Source organism: Pipistrellus kuhlii, unplaced genomic scaffold (assembly GCF_014108245.1).
Source record: "Pipistrellus kuhlii isolate mPipKuh1 unplaced genomic scaffold, mPipKuh1.p scaffold_m20_p_2, whole genome shotgun sequence".
Lineage (NCBI taxonomy): Eukaryota > Metazoa > Chordata > Mammalia > Chiroptera > Vespertilionidae > Pipistrellus > Pipistrellus kuhlii.
This window is the reverse complement of record NW_023425515.1, coordinates 152,396,127-152,416,738: the sequence shown is the minus strand read 5'-3', so window position 1 is coordinate 152,416,738 and position 20,612 is coordinate 152,396,127. Positions and strand designations below refer to the sequence as shown.

Here is a 20,612-nt window from a genome sequence, read left to right as displayed (position 1 = left end):
TGGAATTGTTCTAGATTCTGTGGCAGTGAATAAAGCAGACAGAGTTCCTGACAGGTGCTTCTACTGTAGGTGATTGTAGACCACACTTTGAGAAACATTAAGATGGAGAAAAGGGAATTACAAATGGACAAGTACAAGGCCGCATGTTAAGTGCTGGGCTTATGAAAAGGAAACAACTAGCGAACAGGTGTCTGGCTCAATCACAAGCAAGAAGACCAGGAGACAGTTTTCCTGGTGGTCTGCTGTCTTCTAGGCACAGTTGTGACCCACTTACCCCATCTTTTCATTATTTCATAGTTTAAATAGTTACACAGTCTGTAGTGTCCTCTCTGTATAGAGCAAACGATTGAACTTAATCCTGAGAATTACATCAAGACAAGAGAGAGAAAACGATTATTATCATGTTATTAATTATTATCATGTTGTTAATAAACATGAGGACTGGAATTGGAATGGGAAAATTAGCCCTGAGTCTTGGTGGTAACCTCTCACAGGTCACATGTTCTATGTACTGCACTTTCTCTGATCAGCTTTCTTAACTTTATTTGTGATGTTTGCTCCCTCATAGCTCTGTGTGCAGAATCATACCCACTATTTACTGGGAGCTTCCATGTATAGAACCGATGCTATGGTAAGTGCTTTATGTACCTTTTCACAAAAACCCTGAGTATTATTGTTTATATTGTACAGATGAAGAAACTGAGGGTAAGAAACGTTAAACTTTACAGAGATGATAGAGCTAATGAGTCTTGTCCTTGAGATTGAATCCAGGTTTTCTGATTCCAGTATCCATGCTCTTAATGGCCATATGCTTACACACACACACATATGACTATATATATAACCATGAACATACACCAGGGAATATATAGTCCTCTATACACGTCTCTCTGTGTGTATGTACATACATACAGCTATATGTTCCCTGACATATGTATTGTGGGACTCATGGCCCTTATGACTCCTTCTTTGGTTGCAATAACCACTGCTAACTGCCTTTACCCTTAGTGTTCCCTAAAGTAAAACTTTTGAGAATGAAAATCTGCTTCAACAGCTGATCTGTCTGCCATGCCTTGGGTGCTATCGGTTGGCTCACTTTCATGCCACATGCCCACCTTGGTCAAGGTTACCCCTCTGGGACACAATCAACTAATGCCGAGCAGAGGTTGATGGTGAGGCAATTTCACTTATGTGGGCTGGGACAGTAAGGCTGGCAGTTTATGAGGCAACAACCTTTTATTGGTCTGTCATGTACCAGTGTGTGTTATGTGTAAACATTTTTTCTCTAACACCAGACTCAGAGCTTGCCATTTGGAGACCTAGTTCCTACACTGGCGCCTCCAACTAAAAGTTGTGTTCCTTTGGGCTAATGACTTTATTTCTCCGAAACTTTTCCCCACTGACAACATAAATGTCACGTAGCCCTTTCTGGGTATTGAGAATGCATTGGGTGTAGGCACTGGACGAAAACGCTAGAGCTCCCAGATGAATGGGTAACCATCTGGGGAGCTTGTTTGCAGTCTAACATGGTTCAGGAGACTCATCTGGGTGGCTGGGTCGGGGAAGGGGGGGGGGGTCTGTAAAGTGCATATCTGGGACCTAGCCCACCTCCAGAGACTCTGTTCTGGCAGACTTGAGTTGAAGTACAGAATTTGCAGTGCAGTAGGTGCAATCTAAAGCTACCTCTGGTCAAGAATTATTAGGGAGGAAAGAACAAGACTTTCAAATAATCACAATACCGCTTATTAACTGCTGGGGGACATTACTGCAGAAAGAAGAATCAAGAGCTACAGAGCACTGGAGGAGGGACAACAAATACTAGGGGGACAGTGCCAGAGAAGGCTTCCCAGAGGTGACTCCCAGCTCAGTAGGAACTTACCAGGTTCAGAGAAGGGGAGGGCATTCAAGGCCACCAGCAAAGGTGTTTTCTGGGGGCCGGTGAGGACTTGGGGGCAGAGTAACTTCCATAAGGCCAGCAAGGCAGATAAGCCAGGGCACAGAGAGCCTTATTTATGGTAAGTTTATTTCTCTGAGACGGGGCATCAGAAATGTTTAGGTTAGTAGGAGACAGGTTCAGACTTTACTTTTAGAAAGGTGACTTTGGTTTCAGTGTGGAGAATAGAATGTTGGCGGTGAGATGGATGGCATGGAGACCTGAGAGGAGAATGTGAACTGTTTTGTTCGCTGAGGGGATGCAGATGGAGAAAGGGATGGATATGAGAGAGAGCAGGAGTGTGTGTAGGGAGTGAAGCACCGGGCTGGAAAAGGATGGCACCCACCCCGTTTGCAGCCAGATGCAGATTTAGGTGGAGAGTAGGAAAAAACAGGAATGAATTTTAGATCAGGTATATCTAGTAGAGAAGTCAGTAAGTTCATTCTAGCTCCAAAGGGAGACTGAGCTTTGTTTAGAAGTTTGCAAAAAGTTTGATGTCTTGGTAATAATTGAAGGCATTTTATAACCCGAGGGTGATAAAAAAGAACATAGAGTTAAAATCCTTCAAAATGGGTCCCCTCATAGTAACGGTATACAAAAATAAAAAAATGTCAAAAAAGGAGAAGCCAAAGGAGTTTCAGAAGGATAGCTTAGCGATGCGTGACAACTCTGGCAGCAATGACCTTGAAGAATCCAATACAAAAAGTTCATAGTGCTGGATGACATTATTATTTTTGTTTTGTTTCTCTTCCACTTGCCATCTGGCTAATCTTTTTTGCTTCACGGATAGATTCACTATCATGTGCAATGGTATGGCAATAAAAAACAGAAGTTATAGGATCATCTTTCTACCAAATGTCAATTCAACTCTGGGGACCGAAGGCAACAAATATATTTTTTTATCCTATTATTAATTCAAGAATCATGTTTATAGCACCTGAATTAAGTGTGGGTGGTGGAGTGACGGATTGGTCCCTGCCCCAAACAAGCTTATCCTAGTTCTGTTATGTGTGAGTAATGTTAAAGCAAACATGGCAGATATAAAATGATCTTGTGCAAGAGTCTGATTTGCCTACAGGGGGCAGAGAGTGGAGAGTGTCACCAAAAGGAAACAGAGTATAGAGCACTGATTTGGGGATTCCGATGACAGACACAACCAACCAGGCAAAATGGACCAGGGAAGGCTTACAGGAGGTGCGTCTGTAACACAATCTAGTCAAAGATGTAAGACAGAAGATTTTGCTGTCAAGGGAAGAGAGCACTAGCTCCAGGTTCTAGTCCTGCTCCCACACCCCTCTCGGGAGCCCTCATCTTCCTGGGCATGGCTCTGTGTTCCAGGAACCCATAAGCTGCAAGCTCACCAGTCTGGAAGGAAGAGCCGCAGCTTTAATAACCCCCAGAGAGGCTCAGCCAGGCATCAGGGGGAAACAGGAAGGTTAACCTTTCTTGCCTTCCAAGCTCCAGAGACACAGGTGTGTGGGGGGCAAGCTCTGGTTCAGGTTCAGCAGTGTTGGCGGTTTTTTGTTTTGTTTTGCCTCTGCTTTTGATGGGATCAGATGGTTCCTTTTCAAAGAGACTGGAAGAACGATGTCATCTATAAGAGCAAGAGCCTGGGAGTGAGACTTGTGCTTCAGTTCTGGCTCTGCCTCTCATCCCCTGGGTGATCTTCTAGCAATGCACCCTACCTCTCTAAGCCTCAGCCTTTGTTACCTAAAAATTTGGGATAAAGATACTGTACCTCCTAGGGATGCGGTGGGGATTAAAGGATACGGTTACAAACCCTAGAGCACATTGCAGGGCACAAAGTAGCTGATTAAAAAAAAAAAAGAGAGAGAGAGAGAAAGCCTTTGATGCAACCAGTGCTAGCTATTGTTATTGACTGGAAGCAAAGCAGAGGACGCATACACAGCAGTCCCCTCCTTCCCAAAGCTCTGCCGGGCAGACAGTCCTGGAACTTAAAGGGATTGGGGGATGGGGGGAACCTTGAACTGGTAGGATCCTGGAGTCCCTGGCTTTGGCAGAGGCGGGGAGAGCTGGGGTGGGTCGCAGTGCCCGGCAACCGGAGGGTCCAAGTGACCCAGCTCTGGCGGGGCTGGTACCCGGGAAGAGAGCCTTTTCTCCAGCCTCTGGCGTCTCCGGGGGCCAGTTCTGGGGCGGGAGTGAGGCGAAGAGAGGAGGGGCGACCGGGGGAATTTCCCCGCCTCTCTTGCTCCTTCCATAAATCACCGCAGTCTCGGTGGCGGCAGCGGCGGAGCCGGGAAGTGCACGGAGCCGGAGCGCAGCGTGGTGGCACCAGACACCTCCCTTCTTCCCCCGCCGCTTTCTTTCTTTCTTTTCCGTCTTCTTTTTCTTTTTCTTCGAACCTCCCCGTCTCCCTTCTCGCGGGCTCGGTGGCTGCCCTGGCCCAGCAGCCCGATCGCCGCTCCGCCTCCTCCGGGTGCTGCCGGCCGCTGCCGCCCTCCTGCGCCCAGACTCCGGGAAGCGAAAGCTCCACTGTCAGCCCCGCCGCTGCACGGCCCGCGCCCCGGGGGTCAGGCGCCGCCGATCCTCCCGACGCCGCCGCAGCCACAGCGTTGGCCGTGGGGCCGCCCCCGTGTCCCGGGGACCACTGGGGGCCACTTCCTCCCCCGCCCGCCGCCCCGGAGCTGCCGATGGTGGCCGCCCGCGCGCCCGCGCCGGAGCCGGGCGCCCCCTAAGTTTGGGAGCCGCCGCGGCGCGCGCACCGGCGCCCGGACCCGGGGAAGAAAGTTTTGCGGGGTGTGCCGAGCGGGCCCGGGCGCGCCTCCCGAGGCTCTCTCCCCGCTGCCCGGCGCCCGGCGCCCATTGATGGCCCGCGAGCCGGAGGAAGAGGAGCCGGCAGGGGCGGCCGCCCTGGCCCGCGGCTGCCGGGGCTCGCCGGGCTGGGCCGGGGCTGGAGGAGCGCGGCGGCCGCCCCTCTGGCTGCGGTGCGTGGTCGCCTGCTGGCTGCTGGGCGCGGTGGCCCACGCCGACTTCTCCATCCTGGACGAGGCGCAAGTGCTGGCCAGCCAGATGCGGAGGCTAGCGGCGGAGGAGCTGGGGGTCGTCACCATGCAGGTAAGCACGCCCCCCTTCCCCATGGCGCCCCTAAACTTGCCAGGCATTCTGCGTCTCCTGCGCAGAGCCCCTTCCCCAGGGCAGGTCCCCCCCTTGACCGTGCACCTACCTCTCTGGCACGCACAGCCCCCTACCCCCTTCCACCAGATACCTCCGTTCTCAGCACAGGGTTCCCCCCACGCCTCTATGCACACCCACTCTTCCTGGCACTTAGGTACTCCTCCCCCTTTTTCCTCTGCAGAAGCCCTGGCCCTGTGCACGGGACCCACTTTCCCTCCCACCCGGCTCTTTTATCTCCGCAGGGACTCTCGGGTTCCCCCTCGCACCTCCTTCCCTAAATGTGCAAGGCTCTCCTCCTCTCGGTCTGGTTTTCACCCCGGCGCCCCTGCAAACTTGCCTTCCCTCTTTGTGTACCCGGCCCCCGTCCGGCTGGGATGATTTTCCGAGGCCCCCAGCCTCACCCCTTGACCACCTCCTGGTGTCCACCCCTCCCGCGCGCAGTCACGGGCGCGGGGAGGGGAGGCACCGGCGGGGGAGGCACTGCAGCGGCTCCGGGCCACCTGGGTCCCTGCGGAGAGAGGCTCTGTGAGGCTCCCAGCTCCCCCGTCCCTGCCCGGGTGCCCTGGGGGAGGGGTCGGCTTGGTAGATTCCCGGCGGATTCCCCACTCTTGTCCTGTGGGGGAGACTTCTGTTGCTATTGCTGTTGTCCGTTGCGTGCTGCCCTCTGTACAATTTTTGTTTTGTTTTGTACCTGCCTCTTGGTGGGGGTGAGGAGTGGGAACACAGTGAGTGAGGTTCCTATTTTTCCGGTTTGTGGACCGTGCTGTTCCCGGGAGGGGAAGGGGGTTTCCCAAAGAATGAGGGGGGGGGTCTATTGAGGAATCCTGGCGATGTTACGAATAGCCAACCACACAGTAGCAGTCAACACTGCTGCACAGCAACCACCTGGAGATGGAGTCCCGCCGTTGTTTTAGCCTACGACGGGGCTGGGAAGGCCCCCGAGATGAGGCGAGGCTGAGATGGCATTGGGAGTCTGGAACCTTTGGTCTCACAGTTCTTCAGGAAAACAGCCTCTTATGCCTTCTCACAACAACAATGGTGACGACCTCGGTCTTCGAAAGAACGAAGTTTCCAGGAATGTGCTCTTGGAATAGGTTTCAGGATTCGATTTTACGGCGGCGACCTCCAGTCCACCTCCCACCAGGAGGGAGAGGTGTTTTGAGTCCCTTAAGGCGGGGTTTTGTGTCGCTTTGGTAGGACTCAGGTTTCTGACGCCTTTTTTTTTTAACCCTCTTCCCTGCGACCTCCCCAGTCTCCTCCCAGGATGATGCAGTTTTCCCAAAGCAAGTTCTGCAGACCTTTTACACTTTAGAAAGACAATTCGAATTACTATTAAATGTTGGTTAACAGTTAGGTGAGGTTGAAGAGTGGTTGGTTTGCGTGAACGAGAATTCTGTACAGTGTATCCTTGCAGACAGCAGCCCTGGAAGTGCAATGGAGTCTGGTTCTTCATTTGCATAGTAACAGACAAGCTTTTAAGTTTACCCCACTGAACTGTCCTTTTCTATGCAGAACTTTCAGGTTCAGGTTTAGTTATAATTTTCTTCCACAGACATTTTGTGATCTCTGGTGATTGTTGACAGAGTTCTTAGGAGTGAAGTGTCTGTCAGAGGAAATAGAACTAAAATGTTAGGAGGAACACTGGTGAATGTTTCCATTTAGAGCACAAACAATTGCATTTTTTTTTTTTTTTTTTTGCATGGAGGCACCTCTTTTAATGAAGGACATTTCATATGTTGCTGTGTTGGACTGTGCTTGTAAGATCAGTAGGCATTTGTCACCTTCAGCCCGTAACTGGGGCTGGACAAGGGAACCCTAGGATTCTTTTTTTACCCCCTTCCCCATATAAGCTAAGGGCTTGCTTTCTCTAAGATGCTGACAGCAGTTTTACTGTTTCTCACCCGATCCTTGACAAAAGGTGAAATCGGATCCTAACACATTGTCATTTAGGTAGAGATCCAAAGCAAATGTAGTTTTAAAAGGCTTCTCTGTTGAAAAGGAGACACTTTAGAAAAAAAGCCCTGATCAGTGGGGGGTTTGTGCCCAAATGGCCCTTTATCTCCTCCCAACTGGCCTCTTTCTAACACCTTTGCAGCCTCATTGTGGAAACTGGCCTCCTGGGGACAGGGTTTTGTCTGGCAAAATGTGAAGTGGCTTCTCTCCTTTTTTGAAAGGAGAAGCACCTACTGTATTTAATATTTAAATTCCTCTTGTTGAGCTGTACGTGGATCTGCCACTTGCCTCCATCTGGGAAAATTGGGGGGAGTCTCTTTTTAATTTTGTTAGACTGCCAGCTTCTTTTTTGAGGGGTGGGGTGGGGAGGGTACTTGTAACATAAAATCTAAGGCAGGTTAGGGTTTTGACTCATAGAACAAAGATTGTGAGCCTCACATTTCCCTCAGTAATCCTCTGGAATTTGTTCGGTGGGACTGAAATTTTGTGGGGTTAGTGACCTAAAGTGCAGATTATAGAGTCCTCCCTGTGGAATGCTGAATTTTATAGCTGCAGAGCTAATCTGTTGTTCCCGGGTAGGAAGCCTCATGAGGACATTAAGGTGAGCTGGGCAGACTTCCATGTGCAGAGGCTGGGGAAAGCTTGTGAAGGGGGAAAAAAGCCCTCCCTTTGATGAAGGGATTGACTCCTTTCATTTGACCTTGGCATTTCCAGCTCAGTGCAGACCTTTCTGGACAGCATCTGATTTGATGAGAAACGTCAAAGTCAGTACATATGTAAAAAGCCTACTTTCAGACTTTTAAATTGCTCCTGTTGAGGCCGAAATTCTCCAAAGATATATATTTTTTCCTTTTTAGTTTTGAGAAATGGCAATGTCAGTCCTGAAGAGAGGCCTGCTGCACATTTCGAAAGGCAGCACATACACTGCTCACAGGAGGTTGCAAGGGGTAATTTTACAAAAACAAAAACCAGGCCCTCTTTCAGTGCCGTAGTTTCCCATGACAAGTTCTTAGGCTTGCTGATAGAGAAGACAGTTGGAAAAGCGGTCCATCTTCAAGATTTTCTTGGAAAGGTTTCTTTCCTGGAGGCGGCCTACTCTTGTTTTGTTGTTGTTGTTCCTTCTTAGTAATGGAGAACATTTTTTTAAGTCTTGAAATGATTGGCACCAACTAATTTTGCCAGTACTCTGGGAAAGCTGTCACTGAACACGGGACCCCCTGGCAGCAGGCATCACATACATCATGGGTAAAAGTCCAAAAACCTAATCATCATTTCCTCAGGGGTCTGGTTGAGTGAAATCATCTTCGTTGTGACCCGGGGAGCAGAGCATGGCTGTGTCCAGGGAGAGTCTTGCTTCTGCTTATTCACTCATGCAACAAGTCTTTTTCAAGCAGCATCGTGGAGGGAAGAGAACCCTACGTTGGGTTCCAGCGTCGCCCCTTGCAAGTGGGATGATCTTCATCTGCAAATTTGGGGAAAGGTGTTTCTTCCCAGAGATTTGCTCTGTGGACCTAACGGGAAGAGTGCGTGTGGAGGCACCTGTGCCTGTGAGCCTGGGGCTGGGAAATGTGGATGGGTGTGGTGGTTCTCAAATGGAGGACTATTTATTCATTGAAAGCTTACTGTGCTCAGAGCACTCTGCTAGGTGTTTCGCAGATTTACAAGGAGGTATTCCAGGACAGCCCCGTGCATTCATGACCTGGAGGAGGAGGTAAGATAGCATGCGCAGGTAAAACAGTGAAGCAACAATGCCTGCTTGTTAGAAGGCATGTCTGGCTCCGGGAGCCATTTCACCAGGCACTTATAAGGCCCATTTAACATTATATGACAATACAGGCTTCCTAACAGCGAGGGCCTGGCATACAGCCAGTGTGCCCGCCTTGATGTTAACTCTAACACAGCTCGGCTGGGCCAGGCACAGTGGCTGTGAAATTGGCAGGCACACCAGCAGGTTGGACAGGCAGCTGCTGTACGTGGCCTGGGAGGGGGAGGAGGGAGGACCTTCCAGGAGAGGCAGAAGAAACACCAGAAGCACAAACTAGAGCTTCCACTCCCGTCTGCAGAAGGAGCAGCAGCCGGGACAGATGTGATTTCAGAAACTGAAGGGCTACACCGGGGTGTGGTGTTCGCTGAAAATACAGAGCTCGGGAAACAGTGGCTGCCGCTGAGAGTGAAAAGGGCAGCCTCCTCTGTGTACAGTCGGGCAACATTGCATAAGTGCATCGTTCATTTTTGCAGCAAATGCTCAGCACACGTTGGAGGAGGGGGCTTCTGCTCTAAGAGAGGCCTGGGGTTAGATGAGCTGGGCAGGTAAGATGAATAAGGCCTGATCCGTGTCTTTAGTTCTCAACTGAGGATGGAGACATACAAAAGCAGGCGTTATGATATCGAAGGTTAGCGAGTGGCAGAGAGGTTTTAGAATGCAGTGGGTTAGGGCCATGGTGGAGAGAGGAACAGGGCATTATGGGAGTACAGAAGAGGGCTGCCCAAGCCCATCTGGTGAGGTCACAGTGAACTGTGCATACACCAGCCAATCCTGAAAGCAGCAGCAGCAGCTTCAAACATGAAGGGTATCCATATCAGTAGTTCATCAGACACTTCTAATTCCCTTTGATGGAACTGGACAAGGTAGTTGGCATATCTTTAAATGCCTGAATAGGGGGTGGCTGTGACTCGTGTGTTTTCATGTGACCCCATGTCTTCTTTGGCCATCTCCCCTGGAGCTTCTGTGGCTACTGGACATAAACATCTTGGTGCCTTTCCTGTAACTGCATGCTGATACGCAATGATGTTTAGGTAAGGTTTGTATTTTTCCTAAAATAATGTCCATTATACCAGGAATGTCATGTATTGGATGCTTTGAAGGTCTGCTTAGGCTCTATAGAATGTTTTAGGGGTGAGAAATCACCTGTATTTGCAAATAATATGGCTTGATTCTGTCTATACTTTGTGTACAGTATAAGCCTTAGTGGAAAACCTGTAGACTTTTGCTCTCTTCTGAAATTGAATATTTGGAGTAGAGGGAAGTTGATGATTGATGGATGACTGATTTGAACTTGGTAAGCATGAGCCCAAGTAAAAGCACGCTGAATGACTTCTGATGGAGTATCCCAGTTGTCCTTCCCTTCCTCTCCGCTAATACCTGTCTTACAGCTGGCATCCTTGCCTGTGCTTATCCTTTTCGTGCCAATCATACTTGAGTGTGGAGGGGCATGGGGGAGGGGAAGGAGATGGCTTCACACTTTATAACTTAGTGCTATTTCTGGTTGCTGCTTGAGGAGTTCCTTCCTTGAGCTTAAGTGGATGAGCAGACAGGAACCTTGCAGAACTCTGGAATTTTGGGGATTATGCGCAGTGGGGTTTACTTTGCATCTGTTTGGACCCGGTGTAAAGACGTGTTGAAATCCAAAATATCGAAGGGGCAACAGTTTAAAAGTAAATTTTTTTTTAAAAATATATTTTATTGATTTTTCACAGAGAGGAAGAGAGAGGGATAGAGAGTTAGAAACATCGATGAGAGAGAATTATCGATCAGCTGCCTCTTGCACACCCCCTACTGGGGATGCACCCGCAACCAAGGTACATGCCCTTGACCGGAATCGAACCCGGGACCTTTCAGTTCCCAGGCCGACGCTCTATCCACTGAGCCAAACCGGTCCCGGCTAAAAGTAAATTCTTATTTTTCAATTACAGTTGACATTCAGGGACAACAGTTTTGACACAGCTCATTTTTTTCACTGCGTAATTTCCAGCACGTTACTAAGTTGCCCTGAACTTTAGCAGTGTCTTCATGATTCACTTGGTGAATGGAGAGAAATATATTTAAAAAGTGTCTAGCACAAGGTCTAGCATAGGAGCCGTCCGTAAACACACATTCATGTGGGGCAGTCTGTGTAGTGCCAGGGTACGGAACCTGGAAGGCAACAAACATGTTGCCCCCTGGCCTGCATGAAACTGAAATCGAGTCATTGGCACCTGCATATTTCAGTGTGTCCATCCTCTGTCCCAGGGGTTAGCACAGACCTCAGGGATGTGGTGCAGAGCTACCCCTTGGGGCTTCTGAAGAAAATATTAGGCCTGTCATTCATAATTATTTATTTACTTTTAAAGTTTTTAATGTCCAAGATTTGAATAACCATACACCAAGTAAAGAGAACAGCATTAAAATCCCCCTGTATCTTCTCCAGCTTCAGTTATTAACTTGTGGTCTGCCTCCATCCAGTCTTTCCCTCCCTCCTGATTATTTTGAAGTAAATTCCAGGTAGCACATCATTTCATCCATAAAAATCTTTTATTGCATCCTTCTTTAACTTAAATATTTCTAAATGTTTTATAATGTACATAATATTGGCACACTGGCATGAAGAATTTGCAGTCCACAAATAAATACAAACATTTTGGAGGTGTATCTTTATAGATTTTTTGTGATGATATGTCTAGCCCTTGATAGACAGCTAGTATTTTTTTGCCTGGCAACCTCTTCAGCCTTCCAGATTATTAATGCCCAACCTTCTTTTGGGGAGCTCCTCTGGGATCCCTTTTTTCCTCCCTTACACATGCCCTCTGGCCCTGTTTTCAGGCTGGGCTTCCCCACAGGCTGCGAGGTCCCATGTTTTCTTAGTGCCAGGCAGTGTGAACCATGGCTTCTCACTCCCAGAGGAGGAAGGAGAGAAAAAGGGACAAGGCAAGATGAGCTATAGGTGGCAGAGCGGGGCGGGTTGACAAGGAAAAATATGTGTCTCATAATCAGCCTGTTACCACATATTCACTGGGCCCTCATTTTGCAGAATTGGGGGCTGGAAGAGGGCAAGAGACCTATAGGACATCCACCTCTCCTCTGAGAGAAAAGAACCTCATCAGAGAGACTAAGCCAATTTGTATAGGTCAAGATGGTATAGAAAGAAATCCTAAAATATTAGCATCTAGATGACAGCCAGAGTCACTGAATCCAACATCGGCACCGGGTCTGTTGGACGAATGAGTGATGTGGGCCAGGTGCGGGCCAGTAAAGATGAGTGTTTACTGTTGTAATCGGGAGGGCACGTGCCAGGGAAGCAGGTGCTGCTCAGCTCCAGCAATTACTGCCGTTGGCATTGTGGGTCCACTGCTGCCACACGACTTATTTATTTATTTATTTTTTATGAGAAGCTGGATATCTGGTTTTTAGACAGAATCTCTTGATTCTGAAAACATAGGCTACTAATTCAGATTTTTCAAAAGGAAACAAACCATAAACAGTGTGTGAGCCAAGCCCAACATGCCTGCAGGCCGGAGGCCACCGGTTTGCAGTGACTGGATTGTTTCTGTGTGATGGAAAGGAAGACATCCTGATAGAAGAGTTCTCAATGGGATTGCTTCGGGAGGTGAGCTGCCCGTCAAAGTAATTTCTAAAAGGAATAGTTGTTGGATGTTTGCTTGGTGCCAGGTTCATTTCTGACACAACAGAGGTTATGAGAGAGGAGGATGCTTTGAGGAAGTATGTTAATCTTTTGGTAGAATGGGCAAGGATTCTGGGAGTCCTCCTGGAAAAGGTGGAATGAATAGGTGTTGGTTAGCCAAAGATTGGAGTTCCCAGAAGTCTCCTTGGTAATGGCACCTTGGAGGAATGGAAGGGCGGTGTTAAGGTTTGGAGGTTAAAGAGCTACAAGGAAGAATGGGTGTGAACAGGTCGGAGAAGTAGACAGAAGTCACACATCCTGAGATCCTTGGGTCTTACCTGTCAGTTGTGACTTATATGGCAGGTAACAGAACACCCCGTTTATACTGACTTAAATAAGAAAGGAACCTACTGCCTTAGGTAGATTAGGGCTCAAACAATGTGGCCAGTACCCTATTTCTCGTTCTTTGCATGCCCATGGCTGGCAGTGGCTCACCAGAGTTTGAGTTGGGAACTAGCTTCTGAGTCTCTTGTATTTGGAGATGTGCTCTGGGAGAGAGGACCTGGAAATCTGGAGAAAGCCTGGTCCCTATAACTCAGATGAAGCGATTTAGGATTCAGCCACCAAGAGGTAGAGCCTGCATGGTGTCAAGGCTCTGCCTCCCTAAGTTCAGTTCAAGGAGGGCCTTGGTGGTCTTCCTGCTCTGATTGGCAGACTGGCTGGTCTGCTTCCCACTGTGGTCTTGTGGCCTCCCTGACAAGCTGTAGGAATCCAGGCTCAACTGGCCTGCCCTTGGAATGCCTTGTCTCCTTGACCTCCCAGAGCGCTGGGTGGCATGGGAACCCAGAAGGACCAGAAAGAAAGTCAAATCTACCTCCCTCACTTACAGATGAGAAACAGGCCCTGTGGGAAAGTGGCTATCTGGGATCACACCAGTAGTAAGTGGTAGACTTAGAACTCAAGTGTTAGTTTTAGGACTCTTGCTTCTAGAGCCCTTTCATAGCACTGTGCTATTCTGCCTGGATGGTGTGGTCAGTGGTTGAGCATAGAACTATGAACCAAGAGATGACTGGGCACTGAGTCAGGCCATATGCCTGGGTTGCAGGCTAGATCCTATTAGGGGGCATGCAGGAGGCAGCTGATCAATGATTCTCTCTCACCATTGATGTTTCTGTCTCTTCCTCTCCTTTCCTCTCTGAAATCAACAAAAACATATTTAACAAAAACAAAACAATACTATACTATGTTTTGGGAGCTCCATTTTTCTAAGACAAGATTCCCTTAAAATGGAAGCAACCTTGCATTCCTCTCTTGGAAAAAAAAAAGTTTGACTTAGTTATTTTATGGCTGAGAACTTAAAGCTGATAGTCTAATTTGTCAGCTGACTGGTGTTTTTTTTTGTTTGTTTGTTTGTTTTTTTGTTTGTTTTTTAAAGTTAAGTTATTTAAATACCTAGAAATTAGTGAGCCACTGTAGAAACACAAAAAATTGGGGACTTATTGCAGTATTTTTACATATTTTTTAAAAGAGCAAATATAAAAGATCAATAGCTATTTATAATGTGAACCTGTACCACCAAAATTAATTTTTAAAAAAAAGTTAGGTAAGGAACAAGTGTGTGTGTGTGTGTGTGTGTGTGTGTATGTAAAAGCTACAGAAGGAGCCGGGACCGGTTCGGCTCAATGGATAGAGCGTCGGCTTGGGGACTGAAGGGTCCCGGGTTCGATTCCGGTCAAGGGTATGTACCTTGGTTGCGGGCATATCCCCAGTGGGGGGTGTGCAAGAGGCAGCTGATCGATGACTCTCTCTCATCGATGTTTCTGGCTCTCTATCTCTCTCCCTTCCTCTCTGTACAAAAATCAATTTTATATATATATATATATATATATATATAAAAATAAAAAAATAAAATAAAAGCTACAGAAGGAAATTTCACCTGTAATTTTCAGGCAAAGTTCTATTTCAGAATTGAATTTTAGGACCCGCATCTCTCTTCATAGTCACTAGGAGTTAAGAAGTAAATTTGTTCTTTTTCTTCCTTCTCCTCTTCCACTTCCTTTTCCTCCTTCCTCTTCTTCAAACATTGCAGTAGTGTTAAGGGTTGCTTATTTGATTTCATAACAAAACAAAATGTCATCATGTCATGGAAATGACTCTTACCTTGTCCTCTTTGTTCAGAGTTCAAAAGAAGTTTCCCCTAGTACAGTGTTAGATGGTAAAACAACTTCCTTTTTTTTTTTTTAATATATTTTATTGATTTTTTTTACAGAGAGGAAGGGAGAGGGATAGAAAGTTAGAAACATCGATGAGAGAGAAACGTTCATCAGCTGCCTCCTGCACGCCTCCCCCCCTCCCCCCCCTACTGGGGATGTGCCCGCAACCAAGGTACATGCCCTTGACCGGAATCGAACCCGGGACCCTTCAGTCCTCAGGCTGACGCTCTATCCATTGAGCCAAACCGGTTTCAGCTGAAACAACTTCTGAGTTAATTACAGTTAGAAAAGCTCCAACACCTAAATACCAGAGTGGAGCGACTGAAAGGTAGCTGGGTCCATAATTTCCCTGGAAACACTGTGCTTTATTGTAACTGTAGGGGACAAGCCAGTAGAGTAAATTCTTATCTGTTAATACGTGATAACGTATTGGTTCTGTTCCAACCGTAACAGTTATTTTACAGACTCTGTCACAGACCAAGACGGCAGCACTTTTTTCTTTTTTTACGGATTTCCTTGGATATTTTCTTAAATGTTATTTTTGCATGGGGTATTTTAAAAGCTGCTCGGAGGCCCTGGTGGAAGGGCAGTGGAAGTCGGTGAGCCAGTGAGAATGAATCAGAAATGAATCTGAATTTTTAATTAGGCTTTTGAGTTGTTTCTTCAAAGTGCAGAGCCATCATTAGTGATGTAAGTCTTGTTGCATTAGCAGAGACTGACATTTTACTTCAAACGGGGAGAGTGCAGCTGTCCTGTGCAGATAAAAGTTGCCAAGTGCGGAATAGCAAGGTGGATTGGTAGATAATTAGCTGTCCCACGTTACTGCCGTGTGGAAGAAGCCTGCCAGTCATGGGCAGGAAGCAGGAATTATTAGGGGGGAAAAAATCCAAGTGTGTTATGAAGCAATTTGGAATCACTTCGGCTGTGGCAGAGCTGATAAGGCATATGTTAAGGAAACAAGACAAACCTAGACTAGTATATGATGGCCAACTTTCTTTTTTTTAAAATTTAATTCAAAGGAGGAAGGGCTAGGAATTAATGATCCATAAATACACTAAAGTACAGATCCATCAGTCTGCTCTGACGCTGTGAATAAAATAATAAGCAGTTTGAAATAGTCTTCATATTTCCATGTCACTTGAAAATAAAGAAGGGTTTCTATATGGAAAAGAAATCACAGGGAAGCCATATAACTGTGCTGTGTATAACCACAAAAAGATATTGGAAGAAGAAATTTTGAAATATATCACCTCCCTGATATGTGCTACAATATTTATAAATGACTTACAGATACTTTTATGGCCTTCATGGTGGACTATGTGTGTTCTGTAAATATTCATATAAGCTTTACGTGGTCATCACATTCATCTCTGGGAAATGAGAGATGTAGAAAGACCTGTATGTTTTTTTGTCCATCCTCAATCATTTGCTAACACAGATGAAACCTCATGGAACATTTTTGGCCCCTGCCAGGATATCGGACTCATTTGTCCTAATTCCATTCATGTTTACTGATTGGCTTTCTCCAAGGCCAGTGTCTCTCCTGACAGCTCAGAGGCAGGAGGTGCTGAAGTGTGTGTCTTGCGTAGTGAGAGCTGCCCTTGGCCAAGGCAGGAGAGTCGGGTTTTGGCTTTTTGCTGCTGCTTCGGCTCTCTCCCTGGGAAAGTGGCACTGGTTTGTGGGCAGATTTGGAGAAAGCTGGGAGAACAGAGGTGTTTGACAGTCTTGGTTGTTGGATCCAGAGTTGGTTGGATCCTCTGTCAAACATGGATATTTGCCCCGTGGTAGTCTTGGAAGGGAATAGATTGTGCTGACTGTGAAGCAATTTCATTGGTTATGGGTAGAGATCTTTAGAGATAGCATAAATTCAGGGTGACTGGCAAGGAGGCCTGGATAATAAATGTGAGCAAGAGTTGTAAACAGTAAAGTTTTGTACAGATGAGAGTTATTAGGGCATGAGCTCCTGCCAGGAAGAACCCAGATGTATTCATCTGTAGTCCTGGTACGGTTCGCACTGTCTCTGGCATATGGTGAAGGCTCAGAAATGTCTGGACTACAGAAATTGTGTGCCTGTTTTTAACAGTAGACTTTGTACCTTTCTAATAGTTATTATGGCGAATGTTTACTATGTTTCATATGTTAATTTCATTACTTTAGTCTTAGAGTGAATTGTCTTTGAGCCATTACTTGCTACTAAAGATTTAAATGTTTCTGATGATTGAAAGTGTTTAGCAGTGTATCAAGCACACTAGGACTGAACATATTATTGATGTGTAATTTCTTTTTAAAAAAATATATATTTTATTGATTTTGTACAGAGAGGAAGGGAGAGAGATAGAGAGCCAGAAACATCGATGAGAGAGAGTCAATGATCAGCTGCCTCTTGCACATCCCCTACTGGGGATATGCCCGCAACCAAGGTACATGCCCTTGACCGAAATTGAACCTGGGTCCCTTCAGTCCCCAAGCCAACGCTCTATCCATTGAGCCAAACCGGTTTCGGCTGATGTGTAATTTCTTCATGTTAGAGAAAGTGAGGGAATGTATATGGAGGACATTTAGGAATATAAAAAAATGTAAAAATGTATGTATGCTTGCAAATTATGTGCTTAGAGCTACTTTGCCCTAGAGGTTAAATTCACTGGTTAATTTGCTTAACAGATATTTATGGAGCACATACTATATGCCAGGTACTATTTTGGATTTGAGTTTGAGGTTAAAAAAAAAGAGAGACATGTATCCATATTCTGATGGAATATACCACTTAGAGTATACCACTTACTAGCGGAACTAGACATTAAAGAAATAATCCTATAAATATAAATTACAGATTTTGAGTCGTGTTATAAAGGAAGCAAGGACTATTAGAGTATCAGGGAGAGCCTTTAAAAATGTCAGCTCTGTTACTTCTTTGCTTAAAATTAGGCTATAATTTTCTATTGTATGTACATACCATAGTTTGCTTGTCCATTCATCCATTGATGGACACTGGGGTCGCTTCCATCCTTTGGCTGCTGTAAATGATGCTACCGTAAACATTGGTGGTACAAATATTTGAGTCCCTACATTCAGTTCTTTTGAGTACATACCCAGAAGTGGAATTGCTGTATCATGTGATCATTCTATGTGTAATTTTTTGAGGTAACAGTCATACTGTTTTCCAAAGTGGTTATACCATTTTGGAAATATACAGTATTCTCATCAGCAATGGGCAAGAATAATTTCTTCACATTCTTGTCAACATTTGCTTTTTTTTTTTTTTTTAACATATATATATAATATAGCCATACTAATGAGTTTGGAAATGGACTCTTTGGTGTGGAGTTCCATGAGTTTTAGTGAATGTGCAGTCATGTGACTATCACAATCAAGGTACATAACAGTTTCATCAGGCCCCCAAATTCTTTTTGTAGTTAGTCCTTGAACCCCTCACCTGGAACTCCATCTCTGTAATTTTACCTTTGCCAGATTGTATATAAATGGATGCATTATGGTATGCATTTTGAGTCTGGCTTCTTTAAAATTTAGCATTGTGCATTTGAGATTCAGCTATATTGTGTATATGTATATTAACAGTTCATTTCTTTCTGTTGCTGAGTAGAATTCCATGGTGTGGGTGTACCACAGTTTGTTTATCCATTCACCAGTTGAAAAACATTTGGAATTTTTTGAGGTTATAAATCTATAAACATTCCTATGTGTTTATTCATGTACAAGTTTTTGTTGGAACATATGTTTTCCCATCTCCAGGGCTGGGATTACTGTGTCATGGAACTGCCAGTCTGTTTTTCAAAGGGGCTATATCATTTTGTATTCTGTTCTGTCTCAGCTTCTTCCACTCCAGCAATGAGTCCTGGTGGCTCCATATCCTCGCCAGGACTTGATTGGGTTGGTCATTTTAATGTCGCCCAGTGTACAATGTATGAAGTGGTATCTCATGGTGATTTTAATAAACATATGCTAATGAATAATGGTGCTGAGCATTTTTTCAGGTGCCTGTTTGCCATTGATCTATAGATCTGTTTTTTGGGAGAAATGCCAACACCTTTGCCCATTTTAAAACTGGGTTCTTTTCTTACTGTTGATTTCTTTAAAACAATTTACTGATTTTATTACCTTTGTAAATTTGTACAATGATCACCACTATTCAGTTTTGTAACATTTCTGTTTTCTCTTTTCTGTTTGTTGAGGTGACATTATTCTCACAAGGAAATTGTTTTTATTACTTAAAGAATAATGATGCCCCAGGATTAGAAAGAATAAAGTGTAATCCAGGACAGATAACAAATCTTTCAAAGGGCTTCGTGGACTTTGCAGTTCTTGTTTTCAGCTCAAAACAAAGCATTGTTTAAAAGTTTTGGTTTAAGTGGCCTGTGGATTCTTAGATTAAGTCACTCGGGCAATCAATCTGTTAGTAACCACTGATTGAACTCCTCAGAGGAGGTACAGAGATAACAGAACAGAGTCCCTGCCTTTGAGAAGCCTCCATTCTAGAAGGGGCAGGAGGAGGGGGATGTAGATATTTAAATATGCGAAAATTAAAGGTAATGTTAGCTTAGTTCTTTGAGGGAGATAAAGGCAGGTTAATTCGGTTTTCAAAGAAGGCCTCCTGGGGGACGGACAGCTATTTGAGCTGAGCTGAGGCCTGAATGGAGCTGGGGGGAGGGGGAGGATGCACGGGGTCTGGGAGGAGGATGTGGTGTGTGTGAGGGGCAGAAAGAAGGCACTGCAGGAGAGTGAGAGTGGAAGAAGATGAGACAGAACAGGATCCCTGTAAAGACCAGAGTTCGGATTTTATTCTGGCTGGAATGGGAAGCCATCGGGAGATTTTAGGCATAAGAGCAATATGATTGGCTTTTGCTTTAGAAATTTCCCTTTGGCTATTGGGTACTCTGGTTGTATGAGGTGTGGGTGGAGGTTGAGGTGGAGGTGGGGAAGGCAGAAAGGGAGGTGGAGAGAGTAATAATGGTATTTATTCTTCATGGAATGGTATCACCACATTTACCTTAGCAATTTCATTTAAATATGATAAAATTGTACTGATCAAGCATGTCAAACTCAAATGCTAACACGGGTCAAGTAAAGGAGGCATGTGCGTACCCTCGGGCCGAGAGTTTGACATGCTTCCTGAACATCAACAAAGGCTCACCGGGCCAAGGCTATGATCTAGTTACAGGGGTCTTCAAACTTCTCTCATTATGAGAATCACCTGGTGGAGGTGTTAAAACACAGATTCCCGGATCCCAACTATAAGAAGTGCTATCAGGAATCTGTGTTTTAACACCTCCACCAGGTGATTCTCATAATGAGAGAAGTTTGAAGACCCCTGATCTAGTAGGATAGCTGCAACAGATTAAAGACTCAAGAAAATAAGACTGTTCAATATGGAAAATATGAGACAACATTGATAATCTTCACATTTACAGATATTCTCTGCTGAGCAAATGATGAATAAAGGCAATCGAGATCTTAGCTTATTAGCAGTGTAACTTTGGCAAGTCCCCTTTCTCCCTCTTCATAGCCTCAGTTTTCTCACTCTGTAAGTAGAAAAATCATACCTGTCTCAACCTTGGCTGGTTGTTAGGGTCACAGTTATATGTAAGTTGCAGACACATTGTCGTCATCATCGTTGTTGTCAATGGATATTTTGAATTGTAAGTAACAACCCATGCCAACTAAAACTGCCTGAAAGGATAGAGTTTGTTGGCTTAAGTAGCTGGAAGGTTTACCGATAGATAGTGTGTGTGAGCTTCAGGCACAGTTTGATCAGAGCCCTGGCTCCGTTGGTTCTCCCTTACTCTCCAGGCTCTGTCACCTGATATTAGGTCATTCTCATGCTGCTTTTGCCTGTTGTATACTGAGTGCATTGGTTCCAGACCTCTCACTCAAGGATATTCTTCCCATTGATTTTTAGAGAGAGTGGAATGGATAGAGAGAGAGAGAGAGAGAGAGAGAGAGAGAGAGAGAGAGAGAGAGAGAGATGTAAGAGAGACACACATT

The 20,612-nt window shown here is 45.7% G+C and overlaps 1 protein-coding gene across 2 annotated transcripts in view; it reads left to right on the top strand.

The window, feature by feature from the left end:
* Positions 1–4,098: 4,098 nt before the first annotated feature.
* CACHD1 (cache domain containing 1) overlaps positions 4,099–20,612 on the top strand; it is a 233,661-nt gene continuing 217,147 nt past the window's right edge. Inside the window, exon 1 of one of the 2 annotated variants that reach the window (XM_036444801.2) lies at positions 4,099–5,008. In XM_036444801.2, coding sequence (XP_036300694.1) covers positions 4,760–5,008 — 249 coding nt within the window. In that variant the 5' untranslated portion in view covers positions 4,099–4,759. The remainder of the gene's footprint in view (positions 5,009–20,612) is intronic. The other variant, XM_045584504.1, reaches the window with a different exon arrangement.